This window comes from Crocodylus porosus, unplaced genomic scaffold, assembly GCF_001723895.1.
Source record: "Crocodylus porosus isolate Cpor-Errol unplaced genomic scaffold, CroPor_comp1, whole genome shotgun sequence".
NCBI lineage: Eukaryota > Metazoa > Chordata > Crocodylia > Crocodylidae > Crocodylus > Crocodylus porosus.
In genome coordinates this window covers 37,948,528-37,975,274 of record NW_017728910.1, presented here as the reverse complement: position 1 = coordinate 37,975,274, position 26,747 = coordinate 37,948,528, and the positions used below count along the sequence as shown (strand labels likewise).

The window sequence follows — 26,747 nt, the reverse complement described above, 5'->3', positions numbered from 1 at the left end:
TGTGCCTTTTTAAATTAAAGCAAGACATGTACACTTCAAGTGGGTTGTACAAATTACTCAAGGTTTAATTTTAAGTGATCAACTGATCTCCTGTCAGCTCTAACTACCTTGTTGTATCCAAGTGACTCTATAATTCTTATTTCAATGCACATCATAGAAAATATATTCTTTAGGATTAATTGAAGGAGATTTAATGTATAATCTACTGGTAAAACCTTGAAGTAAGAATCGGGGGAAAAAAAAGTGATTGTCAAAATGGAAGAACTTGTTCATAGAAAAGGGAAAAGACTGAAAGGGCTGGACAGCTAGAATACCAGTGTGATAAGAACTGAAGCAGCTGAAGCTAGGTGGTGCTAGCTCTTTACCTCCTGGTAAAGATCATCCCTGAAACACAGGCCACTTTAAGAACACCATATTTCTGATCAACTGGCATTTAGTCCTAAAATTCTTGACTTCTGCTTTGGGATACTGTAGCTATTAAAGAGGAACCAGGATTTCCCCGCAAAAGCCCCCGAGGAACAGATGATACTGTGGCTCCCAAAATAGTCTCTCTTTTGTGACAGTCAAGATTGGACTAAATCTGATTTTTCACTACAAGACCCAGCCTCTGGTTTCTTTTGCACATATCACAGAGAAGAATGTTTTCACAAGTGTTACATCTATTCTTTGCTAGCAAACCATGCAAGATGGGACACAAACAGGTGAAGAGTGAGAATGTTCAAAATAAATATCTTTTCATCCATTCTAAACATGTGTTCCCTTCCTAGTGTATCATGAGCTAAAGCAGTTATGAATTGAAGTTTTGTGCGCTTTCTGGCAAAAAAAAAGATGTCAGTAGCTTTGGGAAGAGACGTACTTGTTTCTCTAGTATTTCTCTTAATACAAACCGGGCAAAAAAAGACTCACTTGCTACTTATTCTTTTACATTACAAATTAGAAAGGGCAATGTTTAAAAAAGTAGGCAAGCTGGGATGCCATGTCTGAGGCAACAGGAAGTCCAGCAAGTTCTCCTTATAAGAGTATGTTTGAAGAGGGTTTATACAAGGAGTTAGACAAAGCCAGTTTTAAAGGAAGAGGACTAGTGCTAAAATTTGATAATGTGATTTTAGTGCCTCAATGGATACCCAATTAAGCTTACTTTTAGATAACAGTTGTCCATTGTTAAGATCAGGGTTTGATAATACATCACGAATCACTACTCGCAGTATGTTACTGAATGCAATCATCATCACCTATCAAGATACACAACAATAAATTTTAGTTTTCTAATATCCATAGCACCACTTGGTCATGCACTATCATGATAAAGCACATGATAAAGCACCATGCACTATCATGATAAAGCTGAAAAAACTTAAAAAGATTTTGTTTTTGCTATTTAATATGCCCTTGTAAGCCAATAACCTTATGGTATTACACAAATATTTATGGAATGTAGGCAATTTATAACTGACAGACCAATGGATCACAACTGTATCTACACATTCCCTGCAAATACACCACCCACAGAAGTGCCACAGTTTTACCACACTGTTCTCAGGTTAGAAGAGACAAGGACCAGTACTATAGACAACATTTCCTAGTATTAGACCCAAGGTGCAGTGGAGGGCAACTATTCCCAGGAAATATTCAGTACCTTGGTAAATTATTGCTTTAGAAAATAATATTTCAGCAAGGTTAAACGTCAATTTTAAAGCAAAACCAAGATAGTATTCAAATTAATGCTACATTTTAACTGCAGACAGTTTCTTCATGATAAAGGAAGGAACTATCAACCTTTCTACAAAAAGAAAGGTCGAATCCATTAGGATTATATAGGGGACTTTTTCTTAACATTACACTCAAAGAAAGGTCTGTATGGTTCTCCATTGGAACAGTACTGTAATAAATCTGTACTGTGCATATGGTTTGAGGCATATCATGGGCTGCTCTCACTATTTGTGAACACATGCAGTTTTTTCCTACTATAGAAGAATTATAAAAGTATACATATTAGCCAAAAGAGGGTCTAAATATAACTTGAGCATGTCTAAGAGCCTGGGATTATTTGCAGATGGTTGCAAGCTATCTGAACAGAACAGAGGCCTTACAAAAATGAGTTCTCATATAACTGAGCTTGCAGACAACACTCCAAGCCAGCTAGTGGATAAGATTTCCTACAAATCAAAACAGTTACTTCCAGTGCTGCCTCTACAGGAATGTCTACCCTGTTAATCAAATGCAGCTTAAAAGAAAGATATAGTTCCTCCTTCCAAAAAGTTAACCAAATCTGCCCTTTGGAGGCAAATCTAGACAGTGACTATGTACCAGACAAGTAGTTCCAAAGAGACTGCTTACTGGAAGTGAGAATAAGTTATTTACTACTTGCACAAATTTGAGAGCACTAAACCCATTTTACTCTGATAAGTCCTTCCTGCACAGTATCTAAAGAGTTATCAGCAGACAGAGCACATTATTAAAACACATGTAAACCAGGTCCTTGCATCATGGTGACATGTTGCAGGTGAAGCTATTCCCCCCCCCCTGCAATCATCTAACAGGCTGCAAAACTGCATTTCTGTAATCAAGGTGATTCTTGTCAAGTCCAGTAGAGCTGTGCTGTACAACAGTGACTGTCCATCCTGGAAGAGCAGCAGAAGATCAAGCAACCAGTGTTTTGTGGCAATAAACTTAGGAGGGACTTCATTCATTCGGTGCATGGTGCTGTACATAAGGTGCATAAATCAGTTAGGTCCCACATCAGCGTGATGAGAAGCCAGTTGCAAGGCTGCAACCAACTACTGGTGTCATGTCCCATATCTGAAAGAAAACACAATATGGGGAATTGCACAGGACATCATGCAATACTGAACAATTTCAATCCCTTTTTGACCACCTGCCAAAACAAGACACACTACTTCCAAAAAAGTTCGTCCTATACAATGGTAGGAAGGAACTGCTGTTGGCTTAACCCCAGCTTCACATCTAAAAGCTAAGATGGATGTTGCTGACATGCAAAACCATTACTGTTTGACGAGGGTACATTTTTCAGGAGCTAGGAGGCAATTAAGTATGTACAACCAGGTGAGAGCACATAAAGACAGCAGAGGGTAGGAGGGTACTAAAAGGGTGGAGCACATGAGGCACAGCAGGGAGCACAGGAAAAGCACATTTTGCTGAGAGGAAGTGCAAGAAAACATGTGTTTCAAATATGTTTGTGAAACAGCATACAGGTTACATGAACTGCTTACTGAAAGCAGAATAAAGGTACAGAGAGGTAATAATTGTTTCAATTCAAATAAGCTATGAACAGTTTATGTATCACTACATAATCATGCAGTGGAAGTGGAATTTAGTCCTGTTTAATTCAACACCAACGAGATAAGTCAGGACTGTTTAACCTACTTGTATCACTGCAATTGTGCAGAAACAGTACAACACCCAATGCAACTCAACAGCACATTCCAACAGCAGCTCTCCCCCCACTTTTTAAAAGATGTTAAAGCGGGATTTGGGCACGGAAGAAGCACATTTTCAGCTAGAGTCCAAAAGTAGCATTGCTACAACATGGCTTAAAATCACCACCAGCACTGGAGCCAGGGTTCTTAGCAGCTACTTATGCCACAATGCCTGGCTTTATCTAATGCAGGTTAAAGGAATACACTATGCTTTCTTCCACATATCTCCTTCCCCAGCACACAGAGGCAAATATACTGGACCCTGATGGCATCTTGTTACTTACCAGTTGTGATTGCAAGGAAAACAATGCAGGTAGTTTCAATCACAGTAAGAAGTTCACTGTGGTCTGTTTAGAAGCTCTACTGCCAGCCTGGTCTTATGATAAAACTGTTACACTGGCATTGCATGCATAGTGGTGCCTCTCAGGAAATAAATATTTTATCTGAAATTTGAGAGTCTGAAATAGTCACTAGCCCATACTTAAAAAGGTAGAAGTGTCCAAGCATATACACATGCAGAAGACTAGTCTTAAGGGCTGCAGGCAGCCCTTAAAAAACAAAAAGACAAATGGTGCTTTACTTTAAACTCTGTATGTTCCTGTGCCAAGCCCTACACATGCCCCGCCACCAAAAAGGCAGCACTTTCGTTGGACCTGGCTTACCTGACATCTGTAAAGATTGGGTGCTTTAGTGGGGCTTTTACCCAATACCTGACTGAATCAGTTTTAGCTAAGTGCCAAAAAGCCCCACTGAAGCACCCAATCTATACAGATGCTGCAGAGCTGGGCTGAAGTAATGTGCTGCTTGCTCCAGTAAAGCATGTTTTTTGGTTTTTTCCTTCTTTGTCTGCAAGCAGCCAAGATGCTCACTAAACTCAAAGTCCCTCCCCCCTCATTACATGTGGGAATTAAATTAAAGTGTACAAGAGACAGGATGATCTCTAGGGAAGTTTAAGTGCACAATGAGAATTTGTATAATACAGAGCAGGTCAGTGGATGTCACATGCACGGCTGGGATTGCTTTGTATAACTGAATCCTTACCATTTTAAATTAAAGGGATTTTTATCTCCCTATCATCCCAAACTAGCAGAACTATAAAAGCAATCTTTTAAATCTATGGAGATCATTTCCATGTTAACCCACCAAGTAATCTTTTCCCCCTATTGTTGCTAGAGTCAGAGTAAAGTCAGGGGAGTCAGATCTACACAGTTTATAGCAGACTGAGAAATGCAACCACTAAGAAGAAGGAAAGTTAATTTGGTTTGTTGGCTTAACACTGTCATTTATCTTTATAAAGATGGAGTGTTACATTGTGTAGAGAAGAAGTAATCCTACCTTCACAACTCGATCACTCCCACAGGTCACCATTAGGCCTCTAGAGATGTCCATGGACATGTGGGAAATGTTGTGTTTTCCTTCATGAAAGGTTGCTAAGGAAGCACGACTAGCAAGAGAAAACAGTTTAAATAGGAGACAGTCATTAGACAGAGCCAGACAATACATTACAGCAATACAGAACAGTCAAGTAAAAACTCTTCTATAAAGTCTAAATCATTCCTCACAACAGTGGCTATCTATAAGAAAGCCCTGCTTAGTCCAGGCTCTGTTCAATTTTAAGAGCAGAATTTGAGCTCACAAACCTGAGCTAGAACTTTGTGGTTTGTGGCACTCTTTTTATGCTTTATCTAGAGAGAACTGAGGTCTGCTAGGTACTGGTATACTCCTTTACATTGCTGTTCTTTAAAAAACAAAAAAAAAAAAACCCCCAACCGAACAAGAAAAACCCCGTAGGTTTCCCCATGTACCTTTACCAGTTTCCTGTAACTTGCCAAACTTCCCACCCCTTCAGAAAGATAGGGCAAAATAACTTCAACTAATTATTTAGAAAGTTCTCACTTCACAAACAAAATACTTGTTGGAAGAAGTTAACGACTGATTGAGCTTTCAAAATACTTACTCTTCATCCTTGATGGACTCAAAACAAGAGTCACAGACACGGACCTGGAATTCAAAGCCCATGATTGGGTAGCTGGACCGCTTGGTGCTGCATTTACCACACACTGCTTGGCCACATTTTCTGCAGTGATGCTTCAAACAAGAACAAAAAACAGGCATTTCAGAACATGAGGGGCCTACCTAAAAGCAACTTCATCGGGAGGCATCACTTGACTAAAACTAGTACAATTTCATACCAGTTAACACCTAAAGACCATAGTCCCATGGGTAAAAACCTAGTCCCATTTAATTCAATTGGAATGACAGCAGACTTCCAGAGCCAGGTTCTTATCCCATATATTCTACATCCTTTCCCTACCCATGGGTTCCCCAGAAAGGTAAACAGATTTCACCTTGCACACTATAGAATGAACACAGCAAAACAACACAGGAAAGAGCATTAGTGTTTCAGTACACCATCTAGGTGTCCAATGCAAGGTCTGCATACTAGTAACAGTTTGCTAATGCAAGCACTGAAGCCATTTTGTCTTCTTTCACAATACAGTTGTTGTACCAAATCAGTGTACTTTCATTGAAGTCCAGCTCACTTCATTAAGACTGATTTTTTTTAAAATCTTCCCTTACATTAGGTTGCTGTAGAGGTGGGGAGGAGGAGGATGATTTTCACTGGCTCCAAACTCAACACCACCCAATATAAAACACAAGACAATGACCACTAAAGCCACACAAGCTTCCTTACTTTTCAATGTTAAAGGTTTAATTAAGTGAAAAAGTGGGTGTGTCCCCTACATTTAAAAGTGCTGAAGAACAGACAGGTTGTAGAGACCTGTGACATCATAGTCCATTAACAGTAGCAGCACTGCAGAAGATTTAGGAGTCATATCCTCACCTGCCTCAACCCTAGTGTCTTTGTGTCCCACATCTGCTTTATGTTCCAGAAGAAAGGCTGTTCGCATTTCTGACAAGAATCACTTTCTAGCCATTGAGGAGCCTGGGGAAAGAAACAAAAGAATCCCAGTCTTGGCATATTAGTCATCATCTGTACCATGACCAGTAGGGGCTGTTTTAGATGTTCACAGTGAAATTTAAAGAAATACTCCCTGCAACAGCTCTGGACATTAAAAGGCATTACACTAGTTGTTCTAAAAACTGTCTTGCATGAAGTTAGCCACACAAAAACCAGAGTATACAGCGCTGAGCTACGTGCAGGGGGAAGGAGTCATAACTGCAGTTAACAAGATCTCTATGCACCTCCGACACATGGCTTTTAGCCCACAGCATTGTGTGTTACCAGTACTTTAATAAGAAAAACTGACTAAGCTATAGCTGAATTGTTAGTTTGCTGCAGGGTTTGAAGTCTGGATCTTGTTGTCCAGATCCTGCTGATCAGGAAAGGGCTGTGGAGTAAGCCAAAAATGCAGGAACATCCTTATTCTCATCTAGTTAGCCACTTCCAGCGTTAACATCCTTTTTCCCCTCAACTGTCAATGAAGGATTAATGACACCACCCACAACCTCATCTTTTTTACAAGATGTAGTGCTTAGTTTCCACACAACCCCCTTACCTTCTCTGCAAGTGTTTGGCCAGGCTTTGGAGATTAATGCATTAAGAGAACTACAGATGTGCTAGAAGTTGCACTACCATTCTCAGAAATATTGCTGTCATCTGAAAGCTTGACACTGAAGTTAGCATTGAGACACTTTAGTCAAGTCTGTAATGCTTCCAAATATTTCTAGAACTTCCGGGAATTTCTAGCATTTCCTGGGAAACGGACTTATACAGCTAAGGCTACTAAAATTAACTTAACCTAGTAAGATTTTCTAGGATGGGTCTGCCTGGCAGCAGTGTAAGTCTTTTCACTAGCACAAGTTCTTACCTCCTCTCTGCTGATATCCATATTCCAAACAGCAATTCCGCCATCAGCTGAACAGGACACCAGTTGTCGTGTGAGCTGGAGGTAACAGACGGCCTGCACCTTGTCACTGTAAACAGAGTGAACGTTATTTGCCCTTGAAAAAATGAAGCAAAAAGCAATTCAGGTGTGAATTTTCAAAGACCCACCTAAGGGGCAGAAGCTGAAAGTCAGTGACCAGGTCCTGTCAGCTGTCGAATTATCTTAAAGCAAGTCTACCAAGCAACAGCCTAATGTGCTGGCAATGGCCAAGTGTAGGTTAGAAGTTAACCGGGTACTTGAACTGCTGAGTACTCAGCCATGATGCAGTTATGCTAGAACTATGTTAGGCCAGGAAGCAGCAAGTTTAAATCCTTACACTGAAGGGAGATCACCAGCAAGACACTGTCATAACTAATGGGACTTTTTAGGCTCTATGAACATCTGAACTAATTTCCATACACCATACAGATTAAGATACAGCTAAAAAACACTCATACAAGTGTCTAATTATTTTTATTTCAATCTAAAATTTATAGAGCAATATACATTTAAGCAAACCCATTAGACCTGCATGTTGCTATACAGACTAGTAGGAATTAGTTGAGATTGTCAAAAAGGCAAAAGGTGTGTGTAGATGCTTTAGAGATTTTTGTAGCTGTGCCAGGTAAAAAGTACTCTTCCGATTAAGCCGAGACAAAGACAACACATCAGAACAAATGACTTTACATAAATATGTGCATTCACATGCATTTATGCCACCCTGTATAAAAAGGTGGCTTAGGATAGCTTATAGCGAAGCTCAAAGTATGAAACAAACAAGCTCTACAAGCAACACTCTGCCCCCACCTCTCCCCCACTCTAAACTTCCATTCATATCTGGGTCCTATGCAGACAGAAACCCTCTTCCCACTTTTTGGTCTGCCATTGTGGGCCCATTCTCCCTCCACTATCTCTTCCAAAGGGGAGCCCCTGCACAGGTCTCTCAAATCTGCATGCCCCTCTTCCCTGGAGGGACTGTGGCTCTCCCTTCAAAATGCTATACCTTTATCCCTTTCCTCCCCATTTCTATTCCAACCTCTGAAAGTATTCCAATGAAAGGTGAATTATGTCAGTGGAATCTGACCGCTGCACTGCAATATTAGGAACTTTTAGGAGCATCAGATGGGCAATATTTTCTCCCACCTCAGCTTCAGAAAGTTATTTTTAGCCTGCAATCCTGCCATTCCCCACTCCAGGAGAGCCCAAGCTGACAGAAAAATTCTCTTACAACTGCAATGCTGCTTGATACACTGCTGAGTTCCATCTTGTCTAAAGGATATGACTAATACTCGACAGCTTGCTCCACCATTCAGTCTCTCTGAAGAGATGCCCAAAGCCAGAGTACGAGGAAGAACCTCCCCCCCATAATTCACTGCTACATACTGATGGCCTTGAAGCAGCAGTGTTCGTCCTTTTCTTCCACCGATATCCCACATGATAATACTGTGATCAGATGCTCCAGAGAAGAGGAGTCGTTGAACAGGATCCCACCACAAGGAAGTAATGCTTCCTAGAAGAAAGGAAATTTTAAGAACCAACTCAAAAGGGAATATGCTGTATTGTAAACATGTTTAGCAGTTTACCAGCTTAAACAATAAATCACTACAGTTACACAAATAAACCTTAAAAGGGCAAAGGGCAGACAAACAAACAAGCAACCAATACTGTTTAGTTTGGCAAGACTACTACTTATTTATGGGATGCTCTCGGTTGTGTATCAAAGTACATTCACATTGTAGCTCAAGTTTCCAAATAAAAGTAAGAAATCACTTAATTTTAAAATAGAAGCAACTAAAATGGCAAGTTTGTTTTTTTTGTAGGACACAGGGAGTTGAAAGATTACTTCGGTTACCCATTTCCTTTCAACCCCCTGTACTTACATGTCAGTTGCCTAAAAATCTACACACTTCAGGCACTTGAAAGCAGAAAGTTAGCAACTCTTGGCCAGAAACAGGAAAGAAAAGCTGCCACAATACACAGAAACTTGTATTCTCCACTTTAGGGTTAGTTAGAGCCCTGCTTATCACGTTCTCCATTTATTTTCAAGATATGGAATTAGAAATCAAATGCATCAATTCAATCATTTAAATCCCATAATTTAGAGAAGCTACCCTACACATTTCTACACAGTTATCATTGGTTAAAGTTAAATTGTGCAAAAGGAATGTATGCAGAAAACAAACAGCCATTTTGCCTTAGAAATGGCAAAAATATTAAAATCACCTAGATGGATCATTCCTTTTCTTTTTTCAATGAATGCAATCTGGATTTGAGAAAGGTAGCCATCTGGTGGGTGCATATATGCTGCAAACTTAACTATTTATATGCACAAACTTAGTTACTTCTAAAAGTTGCTGCTACCCAGCTTTTGAGGAAGGGTCAAGAGGTCAGCCCTTCAGTGAAGACCATACAGCTTACTAGGAAAAAACTCAAGTTCTTAGCTACTTGAACTGTCAGGTTATTTGGAAGCATCAAAAGTTTAATTCCTAATATTTCTTTAGAGGAGTACTTAGAGAGCTTCAGCAAGTTCACTACTTCACTTTTCTAAATAAGCCAAACAGCAAGGAGAGATTGTCAACCAAGGTGCCACAAGATCCTTTTAGGGGCGATGCAGCGTCCCTGCTCCCAGGTCAGCTGCCCCACTGGTTCTAAATGCTAGAACAGCTGCAGTAAAAAGCTAATGCAACTCTGGGACAGGATATGGCTCACTTGGGGACATAGGTAAGACCCAGGTAAGGACGAGGCAGGAGCTCTGGAAGGAAGCCAGCCTCTTTGCTCCCCAGGAAAACAGTGGGCAGCCCTATGCCAAGAGGCCCTTCCAAGAAGGAACCTGTAAACAGAGCCCCAGGGTAAAGCTGGTGAAAGGTACTATCAAGCTGTGCCGTGCCACACTGCACTGTGCCAGCTGGACCCCTCCCACAGCAGAGAGCCAGCTATTATGTAAAAGTATCTCTCCTGCAGGGGAAGCTTTTTCTCTCCTTGTTTCACAGGGCTGCCCCTTCATTATACTGCATAAAAAGGGAGGAGAAATAAGAGAAAGTGAGTGGTTTCCACCAACCTAGGGAAAATTGGCTTTATTGCTAATCATATGTCTTGCACAAGAAGCCCTTGCTCCTAGAAGGAACCTTATTTTGCTTTTAAAAAGCCTTTCTGGACCACACACTTAAATACCCAAGTGCCTCAGACACTTTCAGGAACTAAATGAAGTCTGGGGTGTTCGGACCTTATAGCAATAGGAGCCATAATAGTACTTTTCTAGAGCAGCAGTTCTCATTCAGGGACTGGCAGACTTATAATTAATATTAATGTTATTCATGTATGTTTTTTCCAGTTTATTTTAAAAAACATTTCCAGTCATGGTATCTTTTAATACACTATTTTGTTTAAATGGGGGGCCCACTACATCCAGAAGCCAGCAGGGTGCCTTTTTTTTTAAAAAAAAAAAAAAAAAGACTAAAAAAAAAGGTAGAGTGTGCCACTGATCTAGAACCTAGATCAAGAGTTATGCAAGTTTGAATTTCATGCCTTCTGCTATAAAGTGGCTATTCTAAATTTTGGTAATCAAAGTGAAAGGGAAGCTACTTTACCTTCATGCCCTTTGAGTGTTGTTATAACTGAGCAGATATTCTGTTCAAGCTTCAGCAGTGTGACCTGTCCAGAGTAATCACCAACAAAAGCATGCTGAGTATCAAAATCATATCTGAAGAAGAGTCAAGGACCAGCAAGCTAGCATCACCTGCCCTCTTAATATACTCACAATCTGGATAACTAAAGCAAGCTATAACAAACACCACAACAGAAGCCAAAGCTTTCCAATGAGACTTTCTATTGCCCCATAATTACTGTATCTACTCAAATCTAAGGTGATGCCCTCCCCCTCCCCATATCATTATGGAGCAAGGAAAAAGTGCCCTTTGTCTTAGATTTGCATACAAAATGGAGGGTGGGGGGCAGGAAGCTTCAGGGCCAGTCAGACCCACAGCAGCCTCCTACCTCCACCCCCTATTTGCCCTCTGCACTTGTGCCCCCTTCCTCCCCCCACCAATATTGTCAGATGCAGCTCTGCTCTAGCTCAGGCTGGGTTCCCTCCTGAGCACAGGGCACATGGAAATTTTGCCCCCTACTCAGCCAAATCAGCAGCCAATACCACTGCATGACCTGGGAAGGGCCGTGTTTCTATGTGGTAAACTCTGCCAGGGAACAGAGCCCAGCCAGCATCTGACAGTTGTGGGGGAGCAAGGGAAAAGAGGCAGAGGCTGTGGGGAGTGGGATGGGGGTGTGCAGATGTCATTTATATGAACAGGAATGGCCTATTTATTTCATGCCAGGAGAACGGGGGGGGGGGAGACGAGGGGAGGCATGTTTCATTGTCATGGCAACTAAGGCTTAACAGAAGCAAGCTGGACCATCATATAAGAAATACTTTAGTCTCACCTCCCAGAGCAGGGCTCTGCTTCCTGGTTAGATTTGTCTATTAGAATTTGCCTATTCCAAATTAGGCACTTAGTGCCTAAAAGCAGAGGACAAGAGATCTCCTTTTGCTCACAAGCAAGTCCCTTGCTCATGAGCCAGCAATGTAAACAAGCAAGACAAAGGGTAAAAAAAGGAAAGGATACCACATAAACTAAGTGATCAGGATGACCATTAGGAGCACAGGGATAGAAGTGATCTCAGAAATAAGTCTAACCACCCTACTCAAGGGAATAAACCTACGGAGACTCCCGACAGAGGTCTGTTGCCTATTACCACAAGGGTAAGAAAACAGATGTTTCAAGATCTGGTTTACTGCAACATGTTCAAACACCGTGTGCCCATTAAGTTTCATGTCAGAGGCTATACATTGTGTAGACCTTTAATAATGTGTCTATCAGTATTCCTTCTTCCAGAAGTTTATGTTGCCATCACCTCGAAGACAACACTCAGCCAAGAAACATGTACTCAGCTTTCTCTCTCTATAGAGAATTCCAAAAGGATTAATTAACTAGTATATCTAGATTCATAAAGGATGCTGAATACTCAGAACACACTGAAAAGGGCATTTGCTACCTGCTGTTTGCTATTTAAATATTTCATCTAAGAGAGAAAGAAAAGGAGTCATGTCACTAAGAACTGAAATAAGGGGTTTTTTTGTTTAAAAAAAATAAAAATAAAAAAAATTAAAAAAATCTAGCTTTACATTTCCACCCTAACAGTCTATACCAGAATATTCCTACAAAGGTAGCTGGAGTTGGTTCACAATAAGAGTGGAAACTGGATGCTTATGGATTTGGTTCCCTTGCCTGCCCTTCAGGTCAATCTCATGATGAGAACAGAAACGCACATTATTCTCACTGGGGTGGCAATTTAGAACATGCAGCATTGCATTAGGAATAAATATGCAGTAAGATTGGACTGCTTTCAATTTTAGTGCTGTTTTCTACACTACCAGTGTTACTTCATAAGTAACTCAATTCCTCAAAAACAGAGAAAGCCAAGCCAGTGCACAGATGGGAGGCCTTAAAAAGAACCCAATTCTGTAAGTACATTTCTTTGAAATCACTAAGGAACTCAAGTACTAGAATGTATTTGTTTTTAACTTCTGAATGACAAATTCTGAACACCTACAGCTAATTAAGTAATAATAAAAATCAAGCAATAAGCATGGCACTGGGCTGGACAGCTGTTTCTTTTTGGGGAATTACAGTTCATAATGCTGGGAAATCCAGGTTTTGGACTGACAGGCTTGGAAGTAGACTATGGCTGAAGGTCAATGTGGCAGTCTTAAGCAGTTTATGAGGTGATGCTGTTATGACCATATCATTTGCTAACAAGTCGCCAAGTTTAAAGCACATTAAAAAAATCCATGATGATAATACTATTCATGCACATACTTCCCACGCAAAATTAATTACATACCGAAAACCCCACAGCACTATATGAAGGGAACACGTCACAGCTTTTCAGACAAAAAAATAAAAACTAGTGACAGAGGGGCAAGCTGCAGGCAACTCTTGAACATGAACATTAAGGGACAGAAATAATTTAGCAGCAAGTAATAAGTCAGATCCAACTTGGAAACAATTGCTAGAGCACCTTGGAAAGGACCTATACTTGGAAGGTCAGAGACTGAAGATAAGGTTGTAAAATTAACTTATGTCAAACAGAAATAAGAGGACAGCAAGGGGAAGATAGGAAGTGCCTCTTGATGTGGTGCTTGTAGCTTTCATATGAAGTCTTGGCTACAGAGGAATTAACATAAAAACTGGTAACTGACAAAAATGGACAGTTCATAAATAGCAATAAATACAAAACTGCAAAGACTGGCAAGATTAACCAATTTTGAAGAAATGCATAGCTTGCACCCAGCTGGGACAGGGACAAACTTGCAATGAGAGGGAGACCAGTTGCGGAAGAGATCCAACTAGGGTTGAGAGGAAATTAAGGGAAAAAACATAAGACTGAGTGCCAGATAAGGCTCATCTACAGCACAACCCTACTATGCAGAGGGATAAGCTTCCAAAGAAGCTATTCTCCAGCTGGCCTAGAAAACCCTAGAAAGTAAAGTGAAGACTGGTTGAAGAAACAACCTTCTCTTTAAGATAGACTTACCATGGGACAATGAACTAAGTTTGTGTTCCAACTGCCATAAAACGCCATGTGCTAACAGAGCAATACTTACAGATATGGAGTAGCTTTAACAAGAGATTAAGTAGGAGATGGCAGGTAAGAGAGAGAACCCAGAGCATCCAATAAAAGGTGCATCCAAGAATAAGCCTTCCTAGAAGAGATTACAACCTAACCAGCATGCACAGCTACCTTGCTCCAGTACTTAAAATACATCTTAGGGGAAATACAAGTCAGTTAATTTTCTCTCTCTACACAAGGTCAAATCTGATGACTATTTATACATTGTCTTGTGTAATTAAAAAGTGTTGTCTCCAACTAAAAAGAAAGTATAACCTGATAAACATAAGTTATATCATGCAGACAAGCTGTAAAGCACAAAGTCCAGTTTCTTATAGTTTGGTAACAGGAAAAAAAAACACCAAACAAAAAGTAACTAGGCTTTGACATCTGGTAGGAGTTGCAATTCATTTCTGTAACCAGTAGATACATTTCAGATTCACTTCCTTTGGTGTCATTTAAAATTTACAAGCTTGAAAAATAAAAACAAGGTGCTATCTTAGGAGTTAGTTGCTGGGTTCATTATATTCCAGGGTTTTTCAACTGGGGGTACTTGGTGAGTGTGTGGACTACCCGCTGAGACCATCCCAACTGGCTGCCAGGGCCACCCCCCACCACTCAACTGGCTGTCAGGGGACTCCTGCCTTCTTGACTGGCCGCCAGGGGTACATACTGACCCAAAAAGGTTGAAAACTCCTGTATTCAGTATAGAAGATAATGAATGGCAGAAGACCAAGAAATTTACTTATGCCATTAAGAACTGGCTAAGAACCTTCCTTGTAAGTGAAGCAGAGGTATAGATAAATTTAAAACAAACAAATCTGAACCTCATTGTTATACAGAAAGGAAACTTCAGATTTCAAGCTAATTAAGTTGGTGTGAGGGGAAGAAATCTGTTCTTCCAATTTGTTAGCAAAGGATACTGTAAGCATGAAGCCCAGGAGGTAAAGTAATGTCTCCCCAGCATGCTTCCGCTCCTGGTGCACATCCAGCTGACACACTTATCATGACCAGTACTGATAACCCACTCTGATGTCAGGCAGAAAGTGACAGCAGAAACCCTATTTTGATGAGCTGTGGAAAAAAATAAATAAATAAATAAAATGGTTTTGGAACTTTTTGCTACAAGTGCTTCAGCTGAAGTCTCATTTAAAAAAAAAAAAAAGCACACAAAAACCCAAGGCAAGTAGTATGTGGCAGTTGGAGATACCAATTCCAGAAGAACAGGACTTTTACCTCACCTCTAGCCATACTGACTGCAACCCAGAAGTAAGAGTACCATAATTCAGCTCTGAATTCACCACTACAGTAATTGGATTAATGAAATCAGCATGTTTGAAGGAGCAGGGTTGCATTGGGGGGGGGGAGCAACTTGGTTTAAATCCAAGACAACTCTCATTTAGTCATCTCCCACAAAACGAAAGACCCCTTCTAGTCAAGACAGACTGGTAGCTGATCCCCAGTGAATTAGGTAGTTCAGCATTATGTAGAATGCTGCAAAAAAGAAGCTTAATGCAAAAAGTTGAAGAGAAAACAAAAAGTAGAAGGCACCTTCCCCTGCATTTTTTCTTGATTAAAACATAAAATCATCTGCTTTATGATAAAAGAGCTTTTGTTGCTTTTAAGAAAGAGAGGTCTTTATTTTAGGCAAGAACATTATGTCAGAAAGTCATAAGACCAATTGATTATTACCTCAAAGGCCTACAGACGGCCTTATGCTAAAGGCCAGAAATATGCAGGGGAAAGAGAAGTAGACTTGAATACTAGCAACTTAACCAACTGACTTTGGTCAAGTGTTCTTTATAAGTAGTACTAAATGCTTGGAAGAAAGCTATTTCATCCACATTGGGTCTCTGTTAGTGAAGATAATGTTAGAACCCAAGTGGGGAAACTTTCTTGGCTCTTAAGTCACTTAAGCTCCAATGTGTCAGAAGGTATCCTTGCTTAATTATCACCTACATACAAGTCTTCCCCTTATTAGCATACACACCAACTGCTATTTTGAGAGTCTATGTAGTCTTCTATAAGACGTATTCAAGTCAGTTTCTGCCACCTCCACTGGCCCCTAAATAAATTAGTTATCCACAGATTTAAGTATCTAGGGACATATTACATCTGAACAGAAATAGTCAGAACTAAAATCTTCAGCATTTTGCAGATTAACTATCAAATCAAAATCCCATACAGGTGTAAACTCAACTTTTTGATGATAGTGTCCAATTGTACAACACCCCACAAGCTGCACTTAAACAAAACAAAAACAGTAATCACATCCCACCCAAAAACTACTCAGACTGCATGTCAGACTATTCCATTTTCTCACATTCAGGTCTGAAACTTAAAATTCTCTGGGAAGGAAATATATTTGTAGAACCACACTATGTTACCTGGGTAGGTCTTGACAAAATTCATCTTATTAAAGTCTTCTGAGATATGAAACTCCTAAAAAAAGATGGGGGGAGGAAGGGGAAAAAAAAAAAAAAAAAAAAAAAGAAGTTAGATAGCAGAAGGGTACATGAACTCAAGCTGTTGCAAAACAGCCTGTCTGAAGAAGATCCTTCATACCAAGACCAAAACAAGGCAAAGAAAGCAAAGCAATAACCTCACAGAATGAACAGGCTAGCACCCAGAGGCAGAAAATGTCTTGTGCTACATATTGATAAGGTTTCAGAAGCCCCAAAAACTAGCAGATGCTCTATTAGCATATGGACTGCAGATTAAGGTAAAAAGATTTACTACTATCATCTGCCTGGACAGATAATACATCCTTGGCTGAAAAAAAAAAAAAAAGTCACAAAAAGCCTATTGGGGAGGGAGTGAGCAAGTGAGGAGAGAGCCGGTGAGCAGAGGGAAAGTGAAAACGATCACTTTGAGCAGGCATAAACAGCCACTCCTTTCTACCGTACCCCACCCTGCAATGGCACACTACTATTTTCAAGCATCCTCCTCAGGTTTTGCCCAAGTAAGAGATACATTAACTAGCTAACTTTAGCTGTTTAAAATGTAAAAATGTCTTCTAATACTTCAGGCATACATTCATCTAGTACACCATATACTAGTTCCTCCTAGAAAAGAAGTTTCCAGTCTCAATCATTTTGAAGTTTAGTCAGGAGTAGGACTTCCCACCTACATACACACATGAAAGGCAAAGAAAGAGGAACAGGGTCTACACAAAGGAAGGATGCAAGGTGTACAGAGTTAACCCTCCCCTTAGAGCTGAAAAACCTAGTTCTACAGACATCTACACTACAAGCAAGGATAATCAGCAGCACAGAAACAGTGTTCAAGAGAAGCCTCAAATACAGTTTTCAGTTCTTCTAATTACAAAATAAAGGACCAGCTATAACTAATTCTATTTGTGTTACACTCAGTCTAGTAAAATCCACAATTTTCCAGCAGGCAGCTTGATACGGTTTACACTTAACTGGAAATCTTTAGAGAAACTGCTGCAGTAACTTACCATAATAGCTCCATTATCCTGACCTACAAATATTCGTCTACTGTCATGATGATAAGCCATAGCTGAACAAGGAGCTGCCAAGAAAGCCAGTACATTGAGAAATTAGACAGGTGTTAAAGTACATATATAATCACAGTAACTCAGCTTTTTGGACCACAAGGACCAAAAGACTGTTTTTGATGAGCAGGAGACAGTTAGACTGCCTTCAGGTTTGTTTGGCCCGGGGGGGGGGTAAGCAAGCAGAAATAGTTTTTGATTGAATTTCCTCTACTACTTTATGAAGTACATATACCATAAGAAAAAAAAAACCCCCATGAAGGCGCTCTGCCTCTGGAAGAGGAGATTCAAGCCAGACAGGCAAAAAAAGCCAAAAAAGAATTTGATCAAGGCCAAAAGAGTTACAGATCAGAAGTTGAACCTTCACATCAAAAGCCAAAGAAATGGCATTTCAAGTGCCAGGTATGACATGCAGGGCAGTACAATTGTATCGGACCATGTTTTTCTGGGATCTGATCATGGTAATTAGCACTATAGGACAGGAATGGCAGGACAGAAGTAACATTTGATCATGTTAACCTGATACAAGAAAGCACTTTAAGATCTGCATCTTGGAAGAGGGGAGTGATAAATTTTGTCTGTGGCCACCTAATTACCTACAGGCTCTTTTGACAGTTAGTGTAAGACCAGGAAAAAAGAGCTCAAAAAAGAGAAGGAGGATCTTGGAAATACAGTCTGCAGGACAGAGAAGAAAGTGCTCAGAAGTGGGGGGGGGGGTAGGCAAAGGGAGAAGGAATTAAAGTGAGACAACACATCCTCAGGAGGACATAGCCAGAGTCTCTTTCATCATATAGATTTCTACATTAGTTAAGTTGTAATTATTAGGACATATTTTGTGTGGGATGGGCTGCAAATCAGTTTTCTCTGCAATACCTGGGTAAACATCTCTTTGCCCTTCTAATGAAACCTATATGGGGGAAGGAAGAGAGGGGGCTTCATATATGAATAAAGACAATAGCAAATGGCTGTTACATCAGCTCCATAGAACTAGAGCCTTATGTACGGCTGAGCCTGGCAAGAGTAAGTTTCCAAATGTTGAGAGACCTTGATACTTACATGACATGGTGTGGTAAATACTGGGCCAGTACTGCCCACTGTCCCTCTTCAGCCATACTCGAATTGTTCTGTACAGGGGGAGAAGGGGAAAAGGGAGAAAAAAAGGGAAGTTAGGAGGAGTGATGCACACAACTGCACTGGTTAATCTCCAGGCCTCTTGGATTTCCAGCTACTCCAATAGCTATTAGTGCTGAATAACCTCTCTATAAAGTGCCACCAATAAGCTTCCCCCATAGCCGTCTATATGCTGCACAACCAGTTCAAACTTCCTGCCCAAAAGTCTGGCTTATGTCTATAAGTGGATACCGTTGGTAAAAAAAAAAAAAAAGGTAAGACTCAGGTCTGACTTAGGGCAGATACATAGATTAGGCCTTCTTGCTGTCAAAACAGACTCAGTTTTATTTTTGTGAATACAAGCAACTTCAGTGTTTCTACCATGCAAGCACACTCAGCTCATAGGCACCACTCTGTTCAGTACTTTTCAAAGATTGACAATAGTAGCATCCATGTTACCAGTGGCTAATGTTCAAGTCTCAGGCTGATTGGGCCCAAGCCTCTTCTTGAAGTCCATTCCACAGTTCAAATGAAAGTTGAGATGAAAATACGAAGTCAAATGAAAAGTCACCCATAAACAGGCTGCTGAAGATAGGATTCTTGCCCTCCCGACACCCCCACCAAACAACCCTCTTTGCAGCATTTGCTCTGTGTATGATCATATTTCCTTTTTTAAAGGTTGTGAGCTGGCTCATGCATGAAGTTCACTTCCACAATGCTCCCCATGGGCTGCAGAAAAGAAAAATTGACTAATATTGACCAGGAACTGAAACAAACAGTCAAGGTGAAGATGTGACAGATAAGCCTGATGCTGCCCCAGTTTGAATCTGAGGACAAAAAGGTAAAACTTACATGGTTTTTAACACAGGTGATGGGGGGGTGGAGGGAAGCACAGGAGGCACTGGTCCCTGACTCAGCACCACTCAGGAAGGGCCAGTTTTTTTGCTCTCCTAGCCAGTGGTGTGTTGGGGGGGAAGGGGCACCCATCCATGGCACAGAAGTATAGGAGTGGATATGGGGCTTTTGGCCTGTCCTTGGGCCTGCCCACAAAATATTATGCCGCCCCAGACTCAGGAGGCACCAGTCAGCCCTGGGTTTTTAATAGTGCAGAATCAGATGCTCAGAAAAAAAGGGAGTGGGAAACCTTGAGAATTTGATCGAGTCAGCAGAGTAGCAGAAAACTTGTTAAAACATCCTGGATATATTTGAAGAGGGCTCCATCAGGAAAAAAAAAATCCAACTTTAAAATAACTCAAGTAGATAAGCATCCTTTAAAGTTTCTCTCTCAAGCAGAAGCTAAATCTTATGCTTCTTCCAAGCTACTGTTCACCTTCTGTTATGAATCCATGAATAACAAACTTGAACTTTTGTTTATAGTGGTATACTGGAAATATTTGGATTATGCCTTGAAGGCACAAGGAAGTCTGAAATTACAGGATTCTGCCACTGAAGTGTTAGCAAACAAAGTCAGAAACTAGTAGTGGTGTTCTCAAGTGGACTAATGAAATTATTTAAAGTTTGAACTTACATAAACATAAGACTGATTAAATTTTAAAAAAGTTACTCATGCAAATCTGTTAGTTAACCAAGATAAATTTAGTTACAATAGATACAGAAGGAGGGCAAGCCTATGCAGACAACTAGTACATTCCGGGTTGGCCCACTGCGTTAAGATTCTAACCTTAAATTATGCTTAAGCTCAGCAGGCTTTTCAGGTTAGCACATTAACATAAGACCTGCCATACATCCTCCAGCCCGGTCGTTTCACATTTGCATTACAAGACAAGCTTTGAGGTATGGCTAGACACCATTCTCCTGCCCCAAGGATGCTGCTTTATTCAGTTCAAAGCCTAGAAAGCAAGCTATTGTACAAACGAGCTTTCATTCAGCATCCATCCTCATGCACTGCACACTTCCCAAGCTCATCATCATGCAGCATATCAAAAAGTCATGCAGTTAAAAAGTGACATGGCTTCCCTACCATCCTCAGCTTGCTGCAGGAACCAGACGCTAAATTTCGTTTCATTAAATGAGACACATGAGGATCCATAGCAATATACCTCTTCCATTTAGGCCCAACTTTTTGAAGTCAGCAAACAGTAAATTTAAAGCAGCCAGAAGTAAAAACAGACTTTTTTACCCGCTGCTTTAGACAACTTCTAGACTCACAACACTGGTTTGAATAAATTTAAACCCCTTCCACTTCTGACCAGAGCCCTTCAATTACCTTTGTTTTCTACTTACTGTCAGAATAAACCGTTGGTAACCATACCAAAAATCGAAAAAAAAAAAAAAAAACACATAGCAGATTTTGCACCTACAATAGCCTTTGTTACCTCTCAAGACTCTTGTACATTATACTGAGCTTGGAAACTGTGTTGTGCTTCCATGGTTTGCCAGCTATTTGCTAATCAAGTAATATCTTGAGCATGTACTTAGCCTTATGAACACAGAGTTCCTCTCAAACAAGAGCTGAAATCACAAAACTGGCAAAACTCTGCCTCAAAGTTTTTCCTTAATTGATGCGAGTTAAGAAGTGAACTAATAGTCGGTGTGCATTTTTCAGTCAGAGATGGATGACAGACTTTTTGCTGAGGGCAGAGTATTACATATACGATTCTAAACAGCAGAACAAAAACCTGAAGAGATTCCCCTATGTAATGAAATTTCAACATATGATGCATAATTAAATCAGTATTTCCATTACCCCACTGCCAGCTATGGTATGCTCCTCTTTGTGGGGGGTGGAAAAAAGTGAACTTCTTGGTAGACAAGGGTCTAATCCAAAAACAAGGGACTTGGATTGAGTGCTCCTATAATTCTCTTTCCACAGTCTCCTCACACTTGAAGAAGGCTCTTCATCTGAGCTCCACAACTATACAGCCAAAAATCCCCCAATCTTTCTTGAACTCCAGTTTCAGTTCAAGTTTTATTTAAGGAAACGGTCTCATGTTCAATACCCAACAGAATTTGGTTGGAGCTCAAGTTTCTGTTATGCAAGCTAGAAATAAATACTAGCTTACCTCAAAGTATGTTGAGAGACCAACCTTATCAGCATCTTTACAAAAGTGTGACCCATTAGTTAAGAGACTCTTTAGAAGCATGATTCAATTCAGCTGAATGGTTCTTCCAAATATTTTTGAGAGCTAGTTTAAGTGGCTGCACTGAAATTGAAGAGTCTTGATACTAAGGAACAGAATCCTGGTGAAAACATATTACAGTTCATAGCTAGATCCAGAAATGAATTTCAGTTTTCTACACTGCACTGTGAACAAAATGCACTGGAAAAAAAACGAACAAACAAACAAAAAGGCAAAGAAAAAGAAAACAAAACAAAAACCCACACGTTAAAGGATTGTAACAGGTACTGCTACATAACATTTACTGTTACCTCATAATGGGGTCAACAAGAACACTTCTCTCTTAATGGGTTATTGAACAAGTGCGACATTACTTGTATGCCTCCTAAAGACATTTTGAGCATGGAAAAGTTGATGGGTCCAGTGGAACCCCCAACTTCTGCATTTCAGTTGCTCCTACCAATAAAAAAAAGTTACAATGGTCATTATTTACTCTAAAAAGATACTGCCAAGGTTGGGGGTGGGGGAGGCAAAGAAGAGAGAGGCGGCATGTTAGATGACCACATAAACATTGTGTCTGAGCACTTCAGATCCCCCTTACCCTCAAGTATTTGTATGACCAGCACTGCCAGGAATGCTTAAAAATCATTCCCCTGCTGTGGATAGAGAAGGCAGATACCATGATAGTATGGGATTTCTAAAATGCAACACAAAAGGTGCAACTGTAGCTCATACAGCCAAGGCTAGCTCAGGCTGCCATACTTTGTGCTGCCATAACTCCACTGCTTTCAGTTGCACAAGTCAGCCTGGGCCACAGCCACACTGCACTTAGTGCCTTAGCTAGACAGTTTAATATCCAATTCAGACATCTGAACAAGCTGCAATGCCACCCTTGGACAATGCAGATATACCCCAAAGTCACACACAGAGTCTACAGCAGTGGTCTCCAACCTTTTTAAGTAGGGGATCACCTTTGGCATTTAAAAGCAACCCAAGATCTACTGTGGGCTGCCACCCTGCCCCTCCACCCCACCCAGCAGTTAAGTCTGTGGGGAGGGAAGGGAGGAGCAGATCAAGGCAGAAGGAGAAAAAATTATTTGGGGGCACACCTCCCCAGCAAGCAAGTCCCGGCTGGCCAGGGCCCCACTCAGCTTACACCTGCTCCTGCCTCTGCAGCACTGTCCCTGACCATGGGGGCCTCGATAGCCCCTAACCCTTCACTCCTCCATGGACTGATCTGCTGGGCTGGGGCATATACGTGCATACTCAGCCCCCCCACCCCAGCCTCAGATCGACTCCAAGATCTACCAGTGGATCACGATCTACTGGTTGGTGACCACTGGTCTACAGCACGACAAAGAACTGAACCCGGGGTTTTCATGTCCAAGGCTGGCACTCCAACAATAGTCCCCAAGAAAGCTTACTTTTCACGTTGCTTCTTTCAAAGAATATTCTGGAAGACAAGCTACCAGGCAACACCTGGCCCCCAACTCTCCCCTCAACAAATATCATCAACTCATTCTGTAACTGTATTTATACCTAGCTACATAAAATGCTATTTTTCCACAACCTCTAAGCTACTGCCTCAAAGTCAAATCCTGGTTTGAAAAAACCAACACCCCCCCATCAGCAATCAAGTCAACTTCTATAGTTCCAGAATTTGGTTATGTACAAATACACTACTGAAGTTATAGACAACTACTACTGTGAACGCACTAAACAGATGACATTTAAAGAAACTGCCGAGACAAATACCTCAGTGCTTATTCTGCAGAACTCTATGATCTCTCCCTCAAGTTTCCTTTTCAAGCTTTCCATAATCCACATAACATTTTCTGCGCGTGAAACACTAAAGGAGCACCAATCTCATGAGCAGAGATCCTGCTTCCTACCCCCACCCCCTCCAATTTAAGAGTCACAACTTCTGATAAAACCCCAAAAGTCTATGATTAAGATGAAAGGCCCCTCCAAAGCCCCTGCTGGTACCCCTCACTCCCTGCCCCCCAGCCCTGCTGGTGGTACCCCTCACTTCCCCCCTTCCCCCACATACTGCCCCTTCCCCCCTCAGCCCTGCCAGAGGGGGGTCCCAGCTGCCAGGGCTATGGGGCCAGGGACTTGGGCCCACAGCCCCCTGCCTCCAGGAGGCGGCAGCAGCAGCTGCTTTAGTGAAGCACAAATCAGCCCCACTCCACCCCCCTGCTGCAGGCTCGGGCAGGATGGGCTAGCTCCCCATCACTGTAGGCACTCTGGGGGGGCAGGGGGAACCCACACCCCCCAGATCTGTGCACAGGGCAGATGCGACCCAGCGCTGCAGGGAACGGCAAGACCACATAGGAAAGCTGCTTGCTACTGCGAGCTCTGCACTGGCCTTAAGACACATGCCGTGTGTGCGTGGCAGCAGCAAGTGGCACAACCCTGTGCTGCCACCTGGCCCCAGTGCTGCTGCCACACATAGGGGATGCATCGCCAAGGCACTATATAGCTCGCAGCAGCAAGCAGCTTTCCTACACAGCCCTACTCTTCCCTGCAGTGCCAGATCACACCTGGTAGGCTGCAGAGGCCCTGGGGAAGGGAGCTGAATCCCACAACAGGCATCCTGCACCTGCCCCCACCCTGTGCACGGTCTGGGGGGCAATGGGTCCCCCCGCACCTCCCCAGGAGTGCGTGCGGCAGTGGGGAGCTGGTGGGGTCCTTCCCCCACCCCCAGAGTGAGCCACCAGCAGCCCTGTACTGCGGCCATGCATTGTGGCCCTGGGCCCCAAGCCCTGCACTCTGCACGGCTGGGTAGCAGCAGCCCCAGTCCTGCCCAACTCCTTTCCTTCCTATGGGGGCCTCAATCCCCTCTGCCCTGCCCCCACTTACCTGTGGGAGCTGTTCTCCAGGCTGCCTAGGGCCATGGGCATTTTCATGCTCATGGCCCCCCACGCCCAACTGCCCTTCTCCTGCTCTCTCCCAGCCCCCTGAAAGCTGGAAGTCTGTCAGCCTGCAGAGGGCTCACTGCAAAATAGCAAAATCCACTGTTTTTTCTGTTAAAATGAGAAATCCTCATTTTCCTCCAGTAAAGGGGGAAAATCTGTGTTTTACTTTGTTTTTCCCATGGGAAGTGGAAAACCTGGATCTCTGCTCATGAGACACACGGGTGCTCAGGTAAATAAATTAAAAATTGATTTAGCTTCCGACTTGACGCAGTCATACAAAATCAGTTGGAAACACTTTGAAATGTAAAGTGTAGCTAAAAGCAGAATCTACAGCCTACCTGTTCACAGTCAATAGGAACAGTAGAGCCATATCCTGCTCTTTCTAGGTTTCTGCTTTCTTTGCGTAGGACTTTCTACTACTGCTGCTGAATAAAGGAGGCATACGTCTACTACACATTACCAAACCCTTCATTTAGATCCTTTCCTCCCAACCCCACCCCCCTAACCTTTGCAAGTTCCAGAAGTAGCTCTGTATGTTACAGGGGAGGGCATGTATCAATCAGTCACTGCAGCCTTTACTCCTTATCTCCCTGAAGTCTGCCTCTACTTCCTAGTCTGAGGAGGTGGATTTACAAGATGGAAGAACTAAAATGTGGAGTCCACATACTGAGGTTTCTGACCCATTTTTACCATAGCTGCCAACAAGGCTGCACAGGGTTTTCAGAAGAAAATAAAGACTGTAGCTGAAAGACAAGATTTAGAACCTGCTGCCATGAGGAAGCTGTAAATCAAACCAGTGTGGTTAACTATCTCAGCAATGAACAAAACAAAAACAGTTTAATCTCAAGCAGCTTTTTCCAAGCTCTGGCACAGAAACTATTGCTTGTAAAAACTAGCTTGGAGGCCACTGAATCAAAGAACACAACCCCTCAAATGAAATAATAGTAATAAGTGGTAATGCAGTGCCACTAAATGTAATATGGCTTATATATACACTGCATCATCTTGGTCTCCAAGAAAAATTCAGAATTTAAAAACACTTCACCTTAGCCCATAATTTTCAGATAGACAGTTAGCCAAGTGAGTCTGAAGTCAAGCAGAAGGCAGCGGAATTTTAAAAAGCCGGAAGACTGTCATCTCACATCGTATTTAAAGGACTTGGAGTACTGTACGCTACTTAAGTTTTGCCGGGATACTTCTGCCAACTCAGGTCGGAAGAAGATCACACTTTTTAGCCCCCTTAGCTAAACCAGCCGAAGGCAGATGTGCAACTGCATCTGTGCTGAGGAGGTTCTGCCAAAAAAAAAAAAAATCGCTCCAGCCGCAGGGACTAGTTTGGACAAGCCTTTCTTGGCAGGGCTCTTCCGGGCTTCGTGGTCACAGATCAGACCCGGGGACCCCCTCCCCAAACTGACAGCACTGAGCAGAAGCACAAGGGCTGGTGCCTGTGCCGAGGCCTTCAGCAGTACTGCAGCAGGCCCAGGTGCTGCCCAGCCCCGCCCCATGACCCATGGGCCTCTAAGGGCACCTGCCAAAGGAAGTGAGCCACCAATCTGCACGTGTACATCAAAACACAAGGTGCTCATGATAATCACCCTCACCATCTTCTGCCTCTTCCTCATAAGAAGAGAGGTTAAACTCACACCAACGTCTTACTTAACCCCAGAGAAAGTCTCAGCAATACACTGAAGGGGGGGGGGGTGTAATTAGTGCCATCGCTCTTCAGATGAAGGTACTAAACCCCCGAGAGCCGAGGAAGAGTGGCTGGCGCTTGGGAGCTTCAATCTCAGCTACCGAGTCGGTGCGATACGCTGGGCATGTCTGCCTCTCCCCCGCCCCGCCTCCCCTTCCCGTCCCGGGGCGGCCCGAGGGGAGCAGAGAAGCGGCTCTCGCTGCCCCAGGCGGCCCTTGCTCCGGCGCTCGGGCCCCCCGGCGGCGCCACCTGTCCTCGCCGGCCGTGATGACGCCGTCCTCCTTGGGGATGAGCAGCGCAGCGCTGACCGCGTCCTGGTGGCCCTCGATCTTGCTGAGCAGCGCGGGGCGGCTGCTCTGCGGCCGCGAATGGATCTCAGCCGCCATGTTGCCAGCGCCCGTCAGCTGACGGCGACGCGGGGAAAAGCCTGGAGGCCGCC

The 26,747-nt window shown here is 42.4% G+C and overlaps 1 protein-coding gene across 1 annotated transcript; it reads right to left on the bottom strand.

Annotated features, from left to right (window-relative positions):
• Positions 1-26,747, bottom strand: WDFY1 (WD repeat and FYVE domain containing 1). Its single transcript, XM_019533067.1, has 12 exons — positions 26,558-26,747; positions 18,564-18,631; positions 17,451-17,524; positions 16,378-16,432; positions 14,914-15,064; positions 10,915-11,027; positions 8,711-8,837; positions 7,271-7,376; positions 6,283-6,384; positions 5,395-5,525; positions 4,773-4,881; positions 1-2,799 (listed from the first exon to the last, which is right to left on the bottom strand). The coding sequence occupies exons 1-12, from the start codon at positions 26,692-26,694 to the stop codon at positions 2,740-2,742; spliced, it is 1,233 nt and encodes a 410-aa protein (XP_019388612.1). The 5' UTR covers positions 26,695-26,747; the 3' UTR covers positions 1-2,739.